The sequence below is a fragment of the Gasterosteus aculeatus genome, chromosome 8 (assembly GCF_964276395.1).
Source record: "Gasterosteus aculeatus chromosome 8, fGasAcu3.hap1.1, whole genome shotgun sequence".
Lineage (NCBI taxonomy): Eukaryota > Metazoa > Chordata > Actinopteri > Perciformes > Gasterosteidae > Gasterosteus > Gasterosteus aculeatus.
Genome location: NC_135695.1, coordinates 18,519,901 through 18,538,987, shown reverse-complemented (window position 1 = coordinate 18,538,987; position 19,087 = coordinate 18,519,901). Strand labels below are relative to the sequence as shown.

The 19,087-nt window shown below is 47.1% G+C and overlaps 1 protein-coding gene across 2 annotated transcripts in view; it reads right to left on the bottom strand.

The window, feature by feature from the left end:
- glis1b (GLIS family zinc finger 1b) overlaps positions 1 to 19,087 on the bottom strand; it is a 55,903-nt gene that overhangs the window by 27,010 nt on the left and 9,806 nt on the right. For both annotated transcript variants that reach the window (XM_040185302.2, XM_040185303.2), the window contains 2 exons: positions 5,567 to 5,753; positions 2,766 to 4,305 (listed from right to left, as the gene is read on the bottom strand). In XM_040185302.2, the coding sequence (XP_040041236.2) occupies positions 2,766 to 4,305; positions 5,567 to 5,688 (1,662 nt within the window). In that variant the 5' untranslated portion in view covers positions 5,689 to 5,753. The remainder of the gene's footprint in view (positions 1 to 2,765; positions 4,306 to 5,566; positions 5,754 to 19,087) is intronic.

The window sequence follows — 19,087 nt, the reverse complement described above, 5'->3', positions numbered from 1 at the left end:
ATCAACGGGAATAGGGGACCAAACTTGTTCAGTTAAAGGGTTTTCAAAAAGTTTAAATCGTTTTTAAGAGCCAGAAAAACATCCATCTACATTAAGAATGAATAGGATTTCTTAAAACATGAGGCGGGTACAGACCACAGTCTGCAGAGGTATGACTTGTTATAATGACGTTTTCCTGCCAAGACGCAGCATGAAGTAAATGAGGAAAAGGAGATACAGCATAAATATAGAGGGAGAGAGGTAGGACGAGGGAGAAAGGGGAGAGGTGTGTTATGCTTGGATAGGAGGAGAGCCGCGTTTCACGAGCGCCCGTCGGAATCCGCTGCTGGAAAGATAATAAAGGGATTAGCTCATTTTTGTTTCTGCAGCTTTTGGTCCAAAAAGCTAAAATGTCTCATCCGCTTCCTCCATACGAATTTCGAAAATTCTTCAATGCCTTCGGCTACTGCATGAGGACAGTAAACACCACCAGTGACCAGAGAGCGCACAAGTTCAGACAAAAAACACTTGGGATCCTTTCTCAAGACTTTTGGAGCTGAGAGCAAGGAAACACCGGTAAATCCAAAAAAAACTTCCACACCCAACACTTAAAAGGGAGTGACGCTCGGGTAGGAGTATCCGCTCTACACAAAGGAGCAGATCCTTTTGTGTTCAGAAATTGAAGTGATTAAAATCAAGGAGCAATCGAGCTTTTTCGCCCCGTCGCGCGGTGCGACGCCTAGTGGGCAGCTGTTCCAAACGCACTCTTTTGCATTCCTAAGAATGTGAGGCTTATATCAATTAGAACTTTTGCCTTCGGCGCCAACTTGCTGTATTTCATGTTGCGTAGATAGAATGGAATGTGTTTGTGTTTATGTGAAAAATATCACTCAATCATTTGTGATGCTTCACAGAGATAACATATCTTTCTAAGGATAGAGCCTGGGCGTTGAATTAAAATGTTTTTTAAAGGAAGTCTCTGGTGGTTGGAACTAAAATGTAAGGAAAACTATAGGGGATACATTAGCGTATTGAGAGCCCCCCCCCCTTGCCTTCTAAGTATGTAGTACTTAGTTAAGTCTACATCGCCTATACACAAACACAGTTACAAACACATAGAGAGTGTGTTTATTTCTCCGGCCCTCCGAGTTTATCCGCTGAAGTCCCAGATCAGCATACGTTCAATCGTTGCTGATCAGATGTGTTGATTCAAGCTCCAAAACATTTCACCTTTCTGTTTACGCGCCGCCGGAAAAAGCCGGAGCGTTACAGCCCAGCGCACGGCACTCGGAATCAATACTTCCTATTGTGAGACTCAATGGAAACAATATTCCCATTTTCATATATCTGCGTGGCTGTGAATACGTAGGTGTGTGTGTGTGTGTGTGTGTGTGTGTGCGTGAGGGTGATCGGGAGGTGAGGGTGTGTGGCAGCGTTTCACGGTGCCTCATGTCGGCAGACAGAATCCAGCGGCTCCTCCACACTGGGCCGAATTGTTCCAGTGCTCACATATGGCAAACATCTCCAACAAACACACGCGTACACACATCTTCGCGGTGACACATTCCTGCGTACACCTATTCCGCATGAACACACAAACATCCCCTCGGCGTCCGCTGGCTGCGTGTCACTCGAGCGGCACCGAGGCCACACCCGCACAGCCCCACGAAGCGCAACAAAGGAAAGCCTTTAATATGACACAGTCCTAAAGCACGATTAACAGCCGGGAAACGTGCAAATCAGCAAAGCAAATTACTCCCCAATGTTTTGTTCGCGCTGGGCCGAGGAAGCAGGACACTAACAGGCGAGAACAGCGGACACACGTTTCAGAGTTAGTTCAAATTTCTGATCCAACGCTTAAGAAAACGGCCAAAGAAAAATTTGACGTGCCACTTAGAAAGGAAGGGAAAAAATCTCCAGGTATTATTTATTTTTGGAGGAATAAAAAGGGCAGAGAGGTAAAAAAAAAAAAAGGTGTTGTAGCGGAACTGCAGACTCAGACTTTCAATAATTAGTACCTGGAGGGGTTCCTGAGCTGGAAGAGAACCACTTCTGACATTTTCATTTAAAGGGATCAAGTGTAGGCATTGTTGGGTTACGTTAACCATATGTGTCGGCTTTTCATGATCTGCATCCCGTCTCAAAAAACAGAGTGCTCGTGAAAATAAACATGGCTTCGGCCTACGCAAATTGTGGACCAATTGTGTATTTGGACTAAATCATTCGGTTGGAAGGTTTTTTTCCATTTGCTAAAGGAGGCGGGGGAGTGACAGCTTGACAGTGATTAGTGGGGGTGACTGGTGGAATTGGAGCCTTAACTGTACAGAATACAGCCACGAATGTATTTATTCTGACGAGGTAATGCTGCTTTTACAGCGGCTCATATCTTCAAAATAGCAAAGTAAAAAAAAAAAAAAAATCACAAAATAAAGGTTTCTGTTGAAAAGTAATCAGCAGTGAAGCAAGTCCATTCTTGCTTTTTGGACACAATGGACACTCCTCTTTTTGAGGAGAAATCCCCTTGAGGGTCTGTATTTCTTTGGGAAATATGTGCTTGTGTTTATTTCAAACAAAGAAACATCTTTAACAGACTGATGAAATCACGGGACGAACTATATTCATAATAAACCAATAAATACAAACAAATCATTACAAAAGAGAGGAAAATCGGGCTGCTGACTATGAGGGGATTTAAAACATGTTTTGACTACGACTGACCACAGGGGTCCGTTTTTTTTTCCGGGGGTCTGGCACATGAATAACTTGACCGGATTGCGATCACTCACCATACACTTGTTGGGCTTCTCCCCCGAGTGGACTCTCATGTGAATGAGCAGTTTGTAGCGGGCGTTGAAGGGCTTGTAGCGACGGATGCAGCCCGCCCAGAAGCAGGTGAAGTCCTCACCTTTGCGCTGGTCGATGTGGACCTTCTCAATGTGCCTCACAAGCTCCTCCTGCTGCTCGTACGCAGCGCTGCAGTCGATCCAGCGACACACCTGCTTGTCAACCGCTGCTCCTCCTCCTCCTCCTCCTCCTCCACCGTCTTCCCGCTCTGGGGCCGCGTGAGTCCCGGGGGGGCCTCCGGGGGACGGTTTGAGTCCAAGGGAGGCGGTCGGCGCCGCTTGCTGGCTCTGGTGGTGCTGCGGGCCCCCGTATTGGTGAAGGTGATAGGGCGGAGGCATAGCAGGGCGAGAGGGGTGGTGAGGCTGCCGAAGGTGCCCGCTGCGACCACCCAGGTGGTGGTGGTGGTGGTGGTGGTGATGGTAGTGGTGCTGAAAGAGTTCGTCTTCGCTGGGCGAAAAATCATCCATGGGCTCCTGTTTGAGGGCGGCCCCTGACCTTTGGCCGCGGTCCAGGAGAGGCCCGACTTCCAGCCCCGACTGCAGCATCCCAGACATCAGGGCCCCGCTCATCAGTAGCCCCAGCCCGTCGGAGCCTCCTGCCCCTCCTCCCACACCTCCCCCGCCAGCTCCCCCGGCCCCACGCCCCGGCAGCATAGAGCCCGGCTCCTCGCACAGCCCCTGGCCCTGCTCGAGCTCCACCGATGACACCGAAGAGGAGGACGATGACGAGGAGGAAAGGGACAGCAGGCAGGTGGCAGGTGAGGATAGCTGACAGCTCTCCAGCAGCGCGGCCTGCCGGGGGCTGCCGTGAGGCGGGGGCCTCTGGGGGGCTTCCCGCGAGCAGGGGTTAGAGAGCGGGGACGTCGAAGAGGAGGAGGAGGAGGAGGAGGAAGAGGAGGAGGAGGAGGAGAAGCCGGCACTGCTGGCGTGGTTGGGCGAGAGGTTGGTGCGGAAGCCGTTGACGCAGGCGACCATCGACATCTGGGAGGAGGAGCAGATGATGGCGGTGATGTTGATCTCGGAGGAGGAAGCGCCGGTGACCAGCGGGGAAGCTGTGGCAGCGGCGTCCGCAGCGGAGGTGGACGGCGAGGCTAGGGACAGGCAGCGTCTCCTCAGACTGCTAGCGCTGACTAGCCGCGCTGAATGACGGGAGCCAGTCGGGGACAAAGCCAGCGGGGAGGAGCCATCTTCATTATTAAACGGCTGCGCCGCGTTGCCTGACACGGCGCCGCCTGCGCCGCTGCTAACATGTGCCGCTCCAACTACGTCGTCCCTCGACGTGCCCAAAGCGTGGCCCGCCCTGCAGTTCTGAAACCCGGCCAGAGAAGTGCTGTGGACCCCGGACGCCAGGTTGGAGATCTTGTAGCCCATTGAGTTCTCCTGTTTGATGGGGTATAGGAGTGAGGAGCGAGTCCCGCTGGCAGCGCCGCAGCCCGGGCCGGGTGAGGCCCCCGGCAGGGTCCTCTGGAAGCCACTGGAGGATCTGTAAGGAGAAAAACACACAAAGAGGAATATGAGCGCTATTAGCTTGTCGGCTGATGACAGACACTGGCCGTTTCATCCTTCCCACTGGCGGCACAGTCAGAGCTTAGCCTCTTGCTAACCCCTCCTCCTTCCGACCAATCTCCCAGTTTACATAAAAACCCACCGGTTGAAAATAATTCGGCCAAGTCTTTCATACACCTTAAGGGACCTCGAGGGAAACAAACGTTAACGTTGAGTAGGATTCAGTGACTGAAGGACATGTTGAACACTTGTCGGCAGAATCCACCGAGTGCTTACGTGAATAAATGAAACAGGATCTCCTGGTAGTGAGAGGATATGAATGGGCATTTATGACTAAGAATAGAGAGAGGGGGAGGGACGGACGGCTACTGAGACCGAGAGGCCACTGGCTAGTGTGTCCATCTGACAGGCTTTGATGACACAAAGGGGTTAAACCCAACCCAATATTGGGGATAAATAGGGAGTCACCTGTTTTGGTGGCATAATTGCGGCCTATGAAGGGTCATCGTTTACAATACTGTGTATTATGGTGGGAATCTTTGCCCCACTGAATGGGGAACCCAGGTCAGATTTCTCCATGCGTCGCTGTGATCTCCTACATAATCATTCCTGTCATTTGGCTCATTATGGATTTTGTCCAAAGCCCCTGAGTGATGTGAGAAAAGCTCCCTTTTCTCATGAAGGTATCGTCTTTGTCCCCCCCCCCCCCCCCCCCCCCCGAGCGAGACGGTGGGGGGGGACTGAGCTAACGTTAGCTAGGGCCGGAGACCTTTGTCATCGTGTTTGTTCATAAAGTATTCCCCCCCCTCCCACCACCACCACCACCACCACCACCCTCTCTTTCTATTCAGGAGCACCGTTTCCTGTTTGGCTATAGAGAAAATATTGACAGAGCATATGAAAGAAGTGAATGGCTGTCCAGCTCGGATGAGGAGGGGACAGGAGGGACAAACCCCACATCGGAGAATTTGACTCGAAACTGTTTCTCACTGGACCGACGGTAGTCAGAGAATTTCACAACACGAGAATTGCATTAGTGTAACATAAATGTTGTACTTTGTACCCCGTCGGTGTGTTTCACGAGACTGCGTAAACATTTTCCTGCTACATATGTGTGCACATCTGCTCCACAATAGCAAAGATAATGAAAAACAGATTGTACCTGCATACATTTACTAACACAACACCCGACAGGAAACACTTGAAAAAACGATGACGAAATGGCAGTGGCGGTTTACCTGGTGTCTTGGTGAGGGCCGTCCTGCGGAATGAGGTCGGACGCAGGTCTGTGGAGGCTCTGGGTGTAAAGCCCCCCCAAATGACCCCCCACCAGCAGTGGCAGGCTCTGCCCACACCGCATCAGGGTGCCCTCGACGTCACCCAGCTCGTTGTCCAAGTCCTTCTCCGAGCAGTAGGGAGCATTCGCTGAAAGAGGAGCACAAGAACTATCACATAACTGAATAAATCCACAATTTGTGAAGCTCAGCGGTGACCCGGTGTCATTCTTCCATTCAGAGTGGGCCGAGCAGCGGGGATCCAGTGAATCCTACTGACTGCCCTGGAAGAATAATCACTTTATATGGGATCCACGCCATCCGTGACATGTTGAAATCCTATTAGATTATCCATATTCTCTTGAGGAATGATTGCTGGCTGCCACAACTGTAGTTTCTAGTGATATATGGAGAGCTCTTTGGCCAACGGATGACGGTAAGAATAAAGTCCGAGAGATTTATTGCCAAATATTATTGCTGGAGCGATTGTGGAATTGGGTTCCAAATGGCGATGCGTCCATTTTGCTAAAATAAGCAAACTCCAATTAATGTGCCTGAACGATCCAGCCAGTAAAAAGTGTAATGAAGACTTCATGTGCTGTCCCTTAAGATTTACCACCAGTTGTTCTAATTTTATGAAAGCAATCATTTTGTAATAATGCTGACGTCACTTTGATTTACTTAATTAGATCAATTAAATTGGTACATTTTTAATAAAAAATAAATATATTTAAAGTGTGGCAGAAGCACTCAGCGATCTGATCTAGAGGCACTATGCGAAGGCCAAAAGGCTCACTTTAGATTATTGATGATGTTTCATTCAAAAGGTTCTAAAAATAGAATTACGGTGGAGCAAATAAAGGGGTCATATCTGCATATCACCCATCCATTTATTTATTTATTTGGATCAACTACAGCGATTTTTCTTCTTAGGATTTTTCATCACCCCAACCTTGGTAAGAAATAAAGGCTTTATGAATGGGACCCAAAACATAATGGAAATAGGAGGGAGCGAGATGAAAGTGACCGAGGGAGGGGGGCGAGGGGGGGACCTCGTGTATGAAGAAATATTTGTGAGGGGTAAGATGATATCTCCACACTCTAGTGTGTAGGCGGCCACTCGTCCCCCGTTCCAACTTTCCTAACTCAATTTCTCAAATTGAATTTTGTCCTAATAATATTATTGACAATGTTATCACACACTAGGACCTATTAAATAATAAAGTCACCTAAGCACCCCGTATGTGAAAAAAATGTGTACTGGTGGGAATGAAGAACTGAACAATGGACTGAATTTTGAAACAGTCGGAGAAATATTCGTGCAAACTTGAACAATGAAGAGGGACCAACAAAGGGGAAAGATATTACAACATGAGTACCAAATGGAAAAGGAGAGTAAACAGTAACAGGGAGAGAAGGGAGGGGCGGGGGGGGTGTTGCAAAGGTTAAAAAGACGAACAAAAGACAAGAGAAAACAAGGGAGCGTTGTGATCCATGTTACGCTCACTGTGAGACACATCTCTGCACAGCTGACGGCCCCACTTGTTAATCTCCTCTGCGTTTGTCCTGTCGCGGGTCATCGCTGAAGCACAAAGGAGAGGAGAAAAAGGCAGAGCGGGCGACGCTGGTTTCACTCAGAGCCGTTGACGGAAGGCAAGACGTCTTTCGGCTCCGCTCTGCTTTCGGGCAACGCAAACCGTTGTGTTTATAATAAATTTGGGATTGTTTCTTCCTTCGGTTTTGTATGAACGTTTCAAGGCCCGCTGACGTGGAGCCAAGCGCTCTTCCGCCTCCAGTCGACCGTAATTCAATCAGGATGGCCTGAAGTGACATGATGGAGATGACTAATAGATCTCTTAAATCGGGCGTCGACTGTCCATAAACATGCACGCAAAAACAACCAAATAAAACCATGGTCATCAAAAAGCCCCGCACGGGCTTGACTGAATGCACATGCTCCCTCTCACACACATACACACATCACAGTCGCCGCGTAGACCCGAACCGGGGAGCCTGGTAAATGTAACCCGAATTATGAGACAATGCTCGCCGTTTCACAACACGGAGCGGATGCTCGCCAGGAAAAGTCCACCGTTTAAATGAGTTGGACATAAAGAAAAGACGGGGAGGGTCCCGGGACGCTGATTACCTGTCTGCAGATAATTTCACCACAGCTCGCAAATAATGCAGCCATTGTTTTCCAGCATGATGGGAGATATCACTCGAGTCTTCACTGAGAACTCGTTGAACTGAGGTGGAGCTCCGTTTTTGAGAGTATGTAAAAAAAAACACTGCGCCTGGTTTTGGGGTTACAGTATTGAACCTGAATATTCACAAACTGTCAGACATTTTCTTTGTTTCGACAACATCTTCTCTCAGTGAACATCGGGACAGATCTTCATGCTGTCTAGTTAATCCACACCTACATCAGCAAAGACTTTACTTAAACCGTTGATAAGTTGAAGGCAGATGAAACCAGAACTTTAACACTGACGATGCTGCTTTAACATCCATTTGAACATCTGGCAGCAACATCGCAACATTGGCCTTTGTTTTGGATCGTACAAGGTTTTCAACACGGATTGGAGGACTTCACTCTTTGCTCTGGACGGATTACTTCACCACAACTTTGCAATGAGCGGCTTTAACGCGACCAGGCGGGGGCTGCCTTTGCGTCTCCCGTAACCAACCTTCATGGCGACGGCTACCAAAGCTCAAGTGGACTCGGGTTGCTCCATCCGAGAGGCACCTTCTCAAGGGTCTCCGGGAGTGTTATACCAGGGTGTTAAGGTTCTCGCAGGAGAAAGCTAGCGCTCCGGTGATTTAGAGCTTTGCTGGATTAACAGCATCAGTCATGCTCTGGTTTGGGAAACGGGCTCCTCGAACACATGGTGGCTTGGATGGCACCCAACGGCAAATTTGGTTTATATTGAATGCGCCACGGTAATTTAGCGCTGAACATTTCATTGTGTGTTCTGAGGCAAGATTGATCCAGAGGTGGAAGCCCGGAGGAGCGTCAGTGCTCTGAGGGGAAATGTCAGCCCTCCAGCAGCAGCGCCAGGAGGAGCGAGAGCGTAGCGCGTGTGCGTTAGTGGGAATTAACGAGTGAACGAGTTTTAGAGATCGATGAGCTTTTCTTTCTTTTCTTTTTTGTTGTGCAGTTTGTGGGTGGTCTGGTCAGCAGATGTGCTTTCATCATACTCTACATTCCTTTGGCTCTGGATTTGAATCAATTTTTTTCTATTATACTGTAGTTTCTCGGGAAAACGTGAGCTGATCCAAATTGCCGCTGTGTGAAATCGAGTTTATTGTCCACTACAGAGCAATGTTTTCATGAGTCTTTGCTTCATGCGCTTACGCAAGCTCACTGGCGACACCGTACTGCCCACCGCTGGTTTCACAGATCAACAATGGGGGGAAATAGCGATGCAGTGGAGCGATGCAGTGCAGCGATGCAGTGTAGCGATGCGGCCATAAAGGCCAGAAACCAGAAAACTAATATCAAGTTAACAGGTTTTAAAAAAGTCTAATAAGTCACCTTTGCAAAGGTTACTTCAGCAACAAGGAGTTCAAGGAAACACAGAGTGTAAAAATGTTTAAATTGGTCTGTAAGCACAGTAATTTAAAAGAAATCTTCACATTTTCCATGAGAATATAGTTTACTATTCAGTCCAATTCTAGCAAGCACCTTGGAACAAGCAGGGTGGCGATACCTACTCTCACAGAAAACACAGTTGCAAGCATTCAGGCCCAATTTGCCTGAGAAGCTGTTAGGGGCGTGAGACCAGGGGTGCAGGGGCAGGAAGAACGAGGCAGGACGATGCCAGAAGCACCGGGGGCAAATGTTGTGTTCGGGGAAGAGACCGGGTACAGATGTGCTGGCTCATCCTCACAAGGAGCCACTGATGTCAGCATTGACAGTTAAAGACGCAGGCACATATAAGGACTCTATTGTTGTTCGCCTCTTAAAAACAACACACACACACACAAGAAAAAAGAGAAGATTTTGTAACGAGGACTGCGAGCAACAAACAATCCCTGTGGATAACCTGGTGTCTAATAATACTGTGTAACAGTGGTATCTTCATCACATGGTATCTATTGCTCAGTCTGCCTCCCCTCCTGTATAATTAAAGCAGCACGTTCTTTTCAGTGAGGATCAGTGCAGGATGACAGTAAACCGAGGAGCTCAGTGAAACATATGAGAGGAGAAGTCAAATTAAAGGGAGCAGTTTGTAAGCTCCATAGCACATGAATACAAAAAGGAATGAGAGCCATTCTAAAAAGATAAACATTGTTATTAGAGAACTTGTTTTGGGATGCATGTGATTATTTTTTGGGCTTGGGTTGCAGGGAAAGAGGGTCCCAATCACCCTGCAGCACGGCTGCTCTGATGTCATCCATTTGTCACGCTTCCTCCTATGACGGAATCCTGTGTGAACGCAGCGAGCCTCGGAAAGGGCCTTATCATCTGATCAGTGCAGCACCCCCCCCCCCCGTGACCGAGGAGGCTAAACCACTAAGACAATAGACGGGAGACAGTTGAACGAATGCACTGCCGATGATTCTGGCGATCAGCGGCCGACCCACTCTTCAGAGAAAGGTTACGGCCACTGTGACGGCGAGAACGTTGGCGGTTGAACACGCTTCACGCATACTGGAAGAACGGATGGTGGCCAGTCAGGGTGCATCATAACTGTACACCTATCCAAACTGCCTCGGGGGCTGACGATCAGAGTCATGTTCAAGTCCAGCAGTGTTGTGCCTCGGCTATAGGAAGAAAAAAAAGCTCTCTCCTGACCTCAGTGACTAATAAATGACTAATAAAGCAGAGCAGACACATGTCTCCAATCTAGCAGGACTTAACCCCTCGGAAACAACACGGTCATTATCCCAAGATACAAAGTTCTGACTGCATTACCATACAAAGCATTCCTGTCCGGACAGTGAAGATCAAACCACATCATCGCGTAGTTAAATATGTCGCTGTCTCCCTCAATGAATCTCCCGACTTCTCGCACTTTGGGGTACAATTATTCCTCCACGGACAACGCCAGCCCTCCATCTGATCAGCAGATGGTCCGGAGAGCGTTATTAAGTGTAATTGGTGGTAATCTGGGGCGATTTTTTATTTCGGTGACACTTCATTTTCTATAATTCTCGCCTCCCTCTTTTAAGTCACCTAAGCGTTGTGTTAAGTGCCAGAACGAGGCAGTGCTTGTGCCAGCGTTTAATGCGTCCAAGTCCTAAGAGACATGCAGGCCTCAATGAAAAGCAGATGTGAAGATTGATAGATGGTTTAGGGAGAGGGAAAGGGGAGCGATCAGAGGAGATCTGTGCTTAAAGCAGGAGGCTGTTTGGGGGGGAAGAACGGGGGGGGGGGGGGGGGGGGGGGGGGGGGGGTTGTCAGGAGTGTGATACAAACATCTGAACCCAAGGTACAACACGCTGCCAAAACCACAAGACGGATGCCTCTGGAAATCCAATGTGACACCCCAACTGGCCGCACTTCGGCTCCATAAATCATAACATTCAGCACCTAAACAGTTAATAACGATCATTTTACTCCCGTTGGCCCCCCCAACACCCCCACTTGCCCATCTGTCTCCTTGACTCCTTCAACACGAGACAGGTCAACAGTTACAAGTGTGTGACGGCGGGCTGTGGGACTTCGGAGAGGGATGCTCCGGTTGTGCGTCTTGTCTGGTGCAGATGTTGTGTATTAAGGGGTCCAAAGCCTTTCCCAGCTATTCTGAAGTCTCATAACTCATGTCTATATTTGTGTCTGCGGCAAAGGCCCGGAACTTATTTGTTTGCTTAGTAAAAGATGTATGATTGTAAAGCCTGAGGGCACAAGAAAATGAAAAATAACAACGTCTACGAGGAAAGATCCTCTTAAAGCAGGTGCGCAGCGAGGGAAGAAGAAAACTTCTATTAAATTACTGCTGGAGTGCAGAGATGTCAGTGTTTTTGCAGCGGGATTACCGAGAGCAGAGGACATGAGAACTGAGGATAAAATCAATTTGTTCTCGCGGGTTTGGATGCTCCCAACCAGGTATCTTGGCTCCTCCCGGCTTTCTCATGGTCAGACGATGACCTTGTGACCCGGTGAGGTCTCACTAAGTGGCTACAAGGTTTCTAATGAATGCAGCGGTCGGTAAACGATCCCTTTGAGAGAAGAGGCCACATGTTGTGGCCAGCGGGCTCTTCACATGGCACCGTAACCACCACAGTCGTGAGCACAGACAGTTGGCAGCCAACAGCGCTTCCGTCCCCGACAAACCGGCCCAACCTCCATCCCAGTGGCATGATCGTCACACCCCCCCAGGTGCCGAAGACCAACCCCTCGACCGCATGGCGTAAAGAGTCAAAACACAGGAGAAAAAGTCTTAGACTGCCGTCATTCCAGATCTCTTAACTCACAACATCTGACAAGCCGTCACAGCCGATCACGTCCCTTCTCTGTCCTCCCCAATTAACATAATTAAAACTTTACACTTGTGCATGTCACCACCTGGTGGCAGCCCCTCGTCACTGTTTGTGGCCTCCAAGGTGTCTCTAGAGAGAATACATCAGGTGATCCACAACAACAGAAAACAACGGTGTAAAGAGAAGGAAAAGGTCTGCCAGTCAGAAGTAACATGATATTCAGTCTGGATGTCAATGCACATAATCAGATACTCATTATAAGCATGCAATACCTCAAACTTTAAAAAACTATCATATTCCGTTAAAACACATTAATCACACTAGAGATACAACAGAACTACATTGAGTAACAGGTTTATTAAAAAAGTGCCAAAAACAACAGCTGTGGAGTAAATCCTACCAACTTTGAATAGTAATGTTGGTGTTTCCAGATTGTGGGGCTGTTGAACCGTAATACGTGACACGCAGGTCTCGCTCATATTCAGTCCACCCTCTTTGTTCACTAGTTTGTGCCGAGTGAAGGTAATAAACGGACTAAGAATATTCTGAGGGGCTGATGTAAGATTTGCACTTTTTACATAAATAAATGGATAAATTGCTCCACTCTTTTACAAACTAATATAAGGATTGCATAAAGATTGCATTTGCTTTTCTAAACCCTAAAACGTAAGCAGGTCTGACAAAGAAGAGGGTTATAAACCAACAGTTATAAAAGAGGGATGATCAGAAACAACAGAATCGGGCCATTAGCTTAAGCAACAATAACCAGATGATGATATCTGAACAGGAAGAAAAAACAGAGTGCAGTGTACAGAAACCCGGACTTAATCACCAGGAAATCCAAGGAGAACATCTCATCATGCTCGGACACAGTGTTTGCCCACTGACCTCTGGGAAGGGCCATACAAAAATAAAAGCACCACGGCAACGATTGATTTTGACCAAAAAAAGCACAACACCTATCCTCAAGTCAAACTTGTTTAGAACCTTAGTTAATCGAACAAAAATGTGCTTGGTTAACAGACCACTTTAAAAGCAACTAGAACTGGAATCACAAAGCTTTACAAGGAGTGCTCGGCCAAACCACGTGCTAGAAAATGCAGAGTCCAAACAGCGCACTGAGCATCGGGGAGGCCCACGGACCGACTCGCCTAGACTGACGAGACGCGCTGCACCTTAGTGACGGACACCTTTATGGGGCCGGCGAGCAACCCCGCCAACGTCGCTGAAACCTCGCCATGGGAGCGGGGAGGCGCTTCAAAGCCAGACAAGAGGCTGCTCTGTTTGGGGAGGCGGCGGTAAACACTGGCATCGCGGCACCTCACCCTCGGCGAACATGTTCAAGGTGAGACTGGCACACTTTTCCAAAGCATCAAGTTGTTTTCTGTCACAACTTGCTTTATTTGAAAGGCTTCAGTGTGCGCGAGCTGCTTTTGAGAGCCTGGGATTTTTTCTGTGTGTGTTCGCCTGTGAGAATAACCAGTGTATATAAATCTGCTGTATAAAATAAACATGGAGATTTAGGGAAAAAGCGGTGTTTTCCCCTTCCAAACAATAGGCCTCAGTCCGTGTGGCCGTTCGACTTATAGCAAAACACAGCCAACGTCACACTGAAACGGGAGTGAAATCAGATCCATTCGTCAAACATCCGCTATTAGTCACAATTATTACATAAGCACAATAAGCTGGGTTATTGAATTAACTTTTTTCTGATAAAAGTCATTAGAGCTGGTGACAAAATAAATGAAGACTACTGATATTATTATGTTATATTTCTCCTTATGCTTTAAAAAAGTACATTTTAAGAGGAAAAGTAAGCTATGTGATCATTAAGTGTTTTGTGTTTTTGCCACAAAGAAAAATCTAAATCTAAAATTGAGTTGAGTTTGTTGTGATCACGATCCGTTCTATCCAAAAAATGTTTGGATTTCATGTTCATATTGACTACTTGTGTATATTAAGACTTTAGTTGGGTGTGAGTTACGTAAATAAATGAGAAGTATAGAGACTTTCAAAGATCCGAACATGCACAGTCGCTTGAGCGAGTTGGTTCCAAGGTTTCAATCAGGCACAATGTAAGACAATTTCTACCTGATGGTCGCGCTACAGTAGAGAATAAGGTGTGACCAAAGTAATTACTGAATAACTGAATACTAATATTAACTCATAGCTCATACTAAATAAGGAGATCGTGATAATCCTTTACAATATCCTTGTGATCCATTAATTGGTCATCGAGAAATTTTCCTGAAGGCCACACGTGTGAATCTCATTGTGATGCAACAGGTCCAAAGTCATTTATCCTCTAGACAGCATGAACATATCTGCATGTGGTGGTGATCCATCCAATGATTGAATGCTGCGAGCGCCGCTGAAAATAGGAGGGAAAGAAACTACTCTGGATAGGATACAAATCAGTGAGAAAGATTACGAAGTGATCTCAGAAACAGAATCTTTTCAGAGCAGCAGCTCATCTCTGTAGCCTAGCTTATCTCTGTAGCCTAGCTCATCTCCGTAGCCTAGCTCATCTCCGTTAGCCTAGTTCATCTCAGTTAGCCTAGTTCATCTCTGTTAGCCTAGCTCATCTCTGTAGCCTAGCTCATCTCCGTAGCCTAGCTCATCTCCGTAACCTAGCTCATCTCCGTTAGCCTAGTTTATTTCAGTTAGCCTAGCTCATCTCTGTTAGCCTAGCTTATCTCCGTAGTCTAGTTCATCTCAGTTAGCCTAGTTCATTTCAGTTAGCCCAGCTCATCTCTGTAGCCTAGCTCATCTCCGTAGCCTAGTTTATCTCAATTAGCCTAGTTCATCTCAGTTAGCCTGGCTCATCTTTGGTCTTAGCCTTCCGTCTTCATCCAGCACCCAACAATTACAAGGCATCCCGAATCTGTGAAAGGATTTGATTGAACGCAGATGGCAGGAAATTCCTCGGAAGTGACAGTGGCCAAAAACTGAACCACGAGAACATGAGAGTATCTCTATGTAGCAGAAACATCTCAGCCCATCTGACGCATGGGCTCTCTTTTTTTTTCTTTTTCTGGCCATCACTCAGATTTATGCAACTTCTGTAAAACAAGTGATCAATTTGCAGCAATTACTGCATATATACATATCAGCGGCAACCGTGGGGGAGAAAGAAATGAATAGTTAGGAAAACGTCTGGAGGAAAATGCCCTTGATGGTCGGTGGTCCGACTGAGAGCTTGAATTTAAGGGATGGTAATTAGATCAGATTCGAACAGAGCTACATTTGAAAATGATTATTTTGTTACCTACTCACAGTGCACATAACCTTCTGTTATTCTCAGAGGGGATGCTAGCTGTTTAGAACAAGGGCCAAACCAGATGTTTTTGGAACCAAAAGCGGAGTCCAATTTCACTTCCTACTTTTTTGTTACTTTTGTTTTTTTTAGCGCAGGAAGAATAATGGAATGTTACTTTGAGAAAAGGATATGTTCAAAGCATGCATAGTAATTGCTTTGGCCTTTGAAGTTTCTGGTTAGACTTGAGGCCTCTCCACGGTGTGCACAATGAATATTAGGTTGTCCGGATGATTAGGAGTTAAATCGTTCCCAAAATGGAGCTCTTTTAGGAAAATGTTTTTTTTTTTTTCAATAGCACATGAATTTGCTTTGACAGCAGAGGCACAGAGGGTCAGCTTTTATTTTGATTTAATTATTGGTGTTGTTTTATGTCCCCGGTTTATAAAACATTAGATTCCAGCACGCAAAATAAGCGGTTCATGAAGAGCCCTAAACCCCTTTGCGTTTCCCCAAAACAAATGTTATCTCACAACACGGCACACGTCGCAGAAGATAAACTACATCATAACATTGTATGATGTAGGTCATCGTCTGACCATTCACTGTACTTTGGTTATGAAGGGAGAACATTTTAAGGGATTCAAGATTGATTCAGAGGATTTTCTTCAAACAACGTCCTAAAATGAGAAATATCACAAAAGCTATTTTTAAGAATAGTGACAATATTTAGATTGAAAAACCCGATGACGCCTCTGACACACACGGTTAATATTCTGCAACTGATTCAAACCAGCAGTGAGGGACTGTGCAAAAAAATATACAGAACAAATAAGAGAGGGCCCCAGGTTTTCCACTGAGTGGACCTGTGTTGAGTTTCAAACCACACATACCTAAGGAAGTCAGCAATTCCATTCTTTTATTGTGTGGCGAATCCTTCATTCACCAAAGGCTTTGGCCGCCTCACACAACCACACACACACACACACACAGACGCACACGCCGATCACACACAGCGACAGGCGCACGGTAACAGGTAACCTGAGATGGACGGCCCTTCATATCAATCAGAGCTTTCCGCGAGGAACTCGCCGTCGACCTCTCGTCTCTCCACAACCTCGGGAGAAGCCCCGTGTCGGCCACCGCTTGAGCAGCGGTGGCTCTTCCTGAGCCCCCCCCCGTGGTTCCAGGGATTAAGGCCCAGTAGGGACTGTAAAGCCCCCCCTCTCCCCCCACCAAAAAAGGTACCGAATGACACCTAAGGAAACACATTCAATCTTGTGCGGTGGGAGGTCAATACACAGATATTTACCCAGACAGCGGCGCTGTGCGCTGGAACGGACAGGGCCACCATCAAAGAGCTTTACGAGCAAATATATTCTCACTGCGTAAGCATTTTAGATGTTCGGGCATTAAAGCCCCCCTGTGTTTTCCCTTCTCTTGTTTAATGGCCGTAATAAGATTCCTTTTGGTATGATTTCTGCGCTGGCTGCGCGAGGCAGCCGATGGCGATACGAGAGTTTACACAGTCAGGACTTGTTCCTCCGTAGTTTCACTGTGGGTCAGCCACCACCACACTAACCGGAATGGCTGCGTACCATTAGACTCTAACCAGACTGTGATGAAGTCAAAGGTACAGTGTGACGGTTGTCTGTTGATAGATTTTTGGATGCGCTCGTGGTGAGAAGAAGCCTAATCAGACGTTAACGAGCAGAAATAAATAAATCGTTCTTCACAGTCACCATCTTGGCCTCTGACGTTTGTGCTGCTTGGCCCGAGAGTGCGAGGCGGGAATAAAGAGGGAATCAAGAGAGCGTAGAACCTTCCACCTGGCCTGGCATTCATTGTGAAGCTCCCCTCGCCTGTTTTCCAATATAGTCTCCAAAACCATTTATTTTCATTTTTACGGTGTATGAAATACAAACGTTTCTTTCCTCGCACGTTAAAATTGAGTGAGGGGCCATCTTAAAAAAAGAGAGATTTCATGTGAAATATGAATTCTGGCCATTTAGCATCATCCCCAAAATAAACATGCGGGCTCTCAGCGCTGGTCTTTTGGCGCTGTTAAACGAGTGTACTTTGGCACGCAGCAGTGTACATTTACCGAAGCATCGCCGCTCTCGCTGGACTCCTTCATGACTCCGAGCTCTCGAGGCCTGTAGAAGACTGGCGTCTTTACAGGGGCCTTGATTGGCCATATTTTCGTGTCAAATGACAGGGCTGGTCTTGTAAAAGCGGCCACTGTGGTAAAACCGTGCATCTATATTTACAGCTAAAGCCATCAAGGGCCCGGCTAACAAGTTCGGTTGACTTTTGTTGAATTGCGGTTTTAGAGGCTACACATCTTTGCTAAGCTTCTTTTTTTTCTAATCATTAATTCATAGTTACTGCTGAACTGCAATATCTAGTTGGAATAAAAAGCGGCATGCCTTAGAACATTAATATGTTATCGTAAAATTTGAAGGGGAAATTTATTGTTCCCACGGTAACAAATAATATCATAAAAATAGAAGAAAAAAAACACATGTAATTTATGCTGGATGCCAGTACCATACTGACATTTATGTGCAATTAGAGGGGAGTACCAAGACAGTCGAGGCACCAAAATAAACTTCAATTATTCATAAGTATGCATCAACATAATTTGAAATACTAAACAACAAAGCTGGACCATTCAGAAATTTCTCCCGAGACAGTTCGCAGCACTGTTTAACTCAACACGTCGGCCGCGTGCACAAAGTCCGACTGTGCCTGAGCCTGGCGAGAGGCCTGGACTCTTTGTGTTTGTTTGAAGCCCAGAAGTGGTGTGAAAATGGGACCAGGCCCACATAAACAGCAACAGCGTATAAGGCGAGGCAGGACGGCAGCGGCGGCGCTGTGATCAAGTGGGGTGAGCAATGTGCGAGGGAGTGAAACCAAAGGGACCCATCGGAGGAGACGTCGGGGGGTGACCATCAACGAAATGACAAAACACAGACACGTTTCGTCCGCTGTACCTTCTGGCCAAAAAAACATTGGTTTGGCTTTTCCCTGTGAAGCTCGATGGCCCGGAGATGCTGTGAGGACACTAATATGTTACCGAACCAGTTAATCCTCTCCATTGCAAAAGCTTTCCTTTCCAACCGGAGAGTTAGAATCTTGGCGCTTTGGTTTACGGTTGTGTGAATTGTTATTTAGGGATTTCGTGAGTGATTTAGTTTCACAGTAAATGTTAAGCACAGTTTGAGTGGAGCAAGTGCTAAAAAGAAGAAACAAAACATGTCAACGCGTCGTTCGGTTCTGTTTTAGCTTCTCTTGTTAAAAGACAGGAAATACAAGAAGGTTTTCACAGCGTAGCACAGTAACAAACCTTTATGCATTGAGTTCTTTTTCCAACTCTCACAGATTAAACTATTAAACTATCGTCATTCGGTGCAGTATTTTCTTTGCCTTCGGTCCTCCATTGTTCCACCCTGAGAGGCCCGCGTGTTCCTCTGCAGGACGGCAAACGCGCCGTGGACCTCCGCGGAGCGCCGCCGCGTGACGCAGTGGAACGGCCAGCAGGTATTTGTTAGTCAATCAGCGTTTGACTGAAGCTAGAGGCGGAGGTTGTGTTCAGGAGCAGCGGGGCTGTTTTGACTAAGCCATCTCAGCGAGGGCCCGGTCATGGAGACTCGGAGCATTTGTTAAAGATTAGCGGGCCTGAGTCCTGATGTTCCGAGCCCGGGTCAGGCAGAGTGCACGGCTCGGACCTATCTCTGCCATCTGCAGCGCTCGCGCAGCAACATCTACTCGCCCGGGCACATGAGACACACTGAATA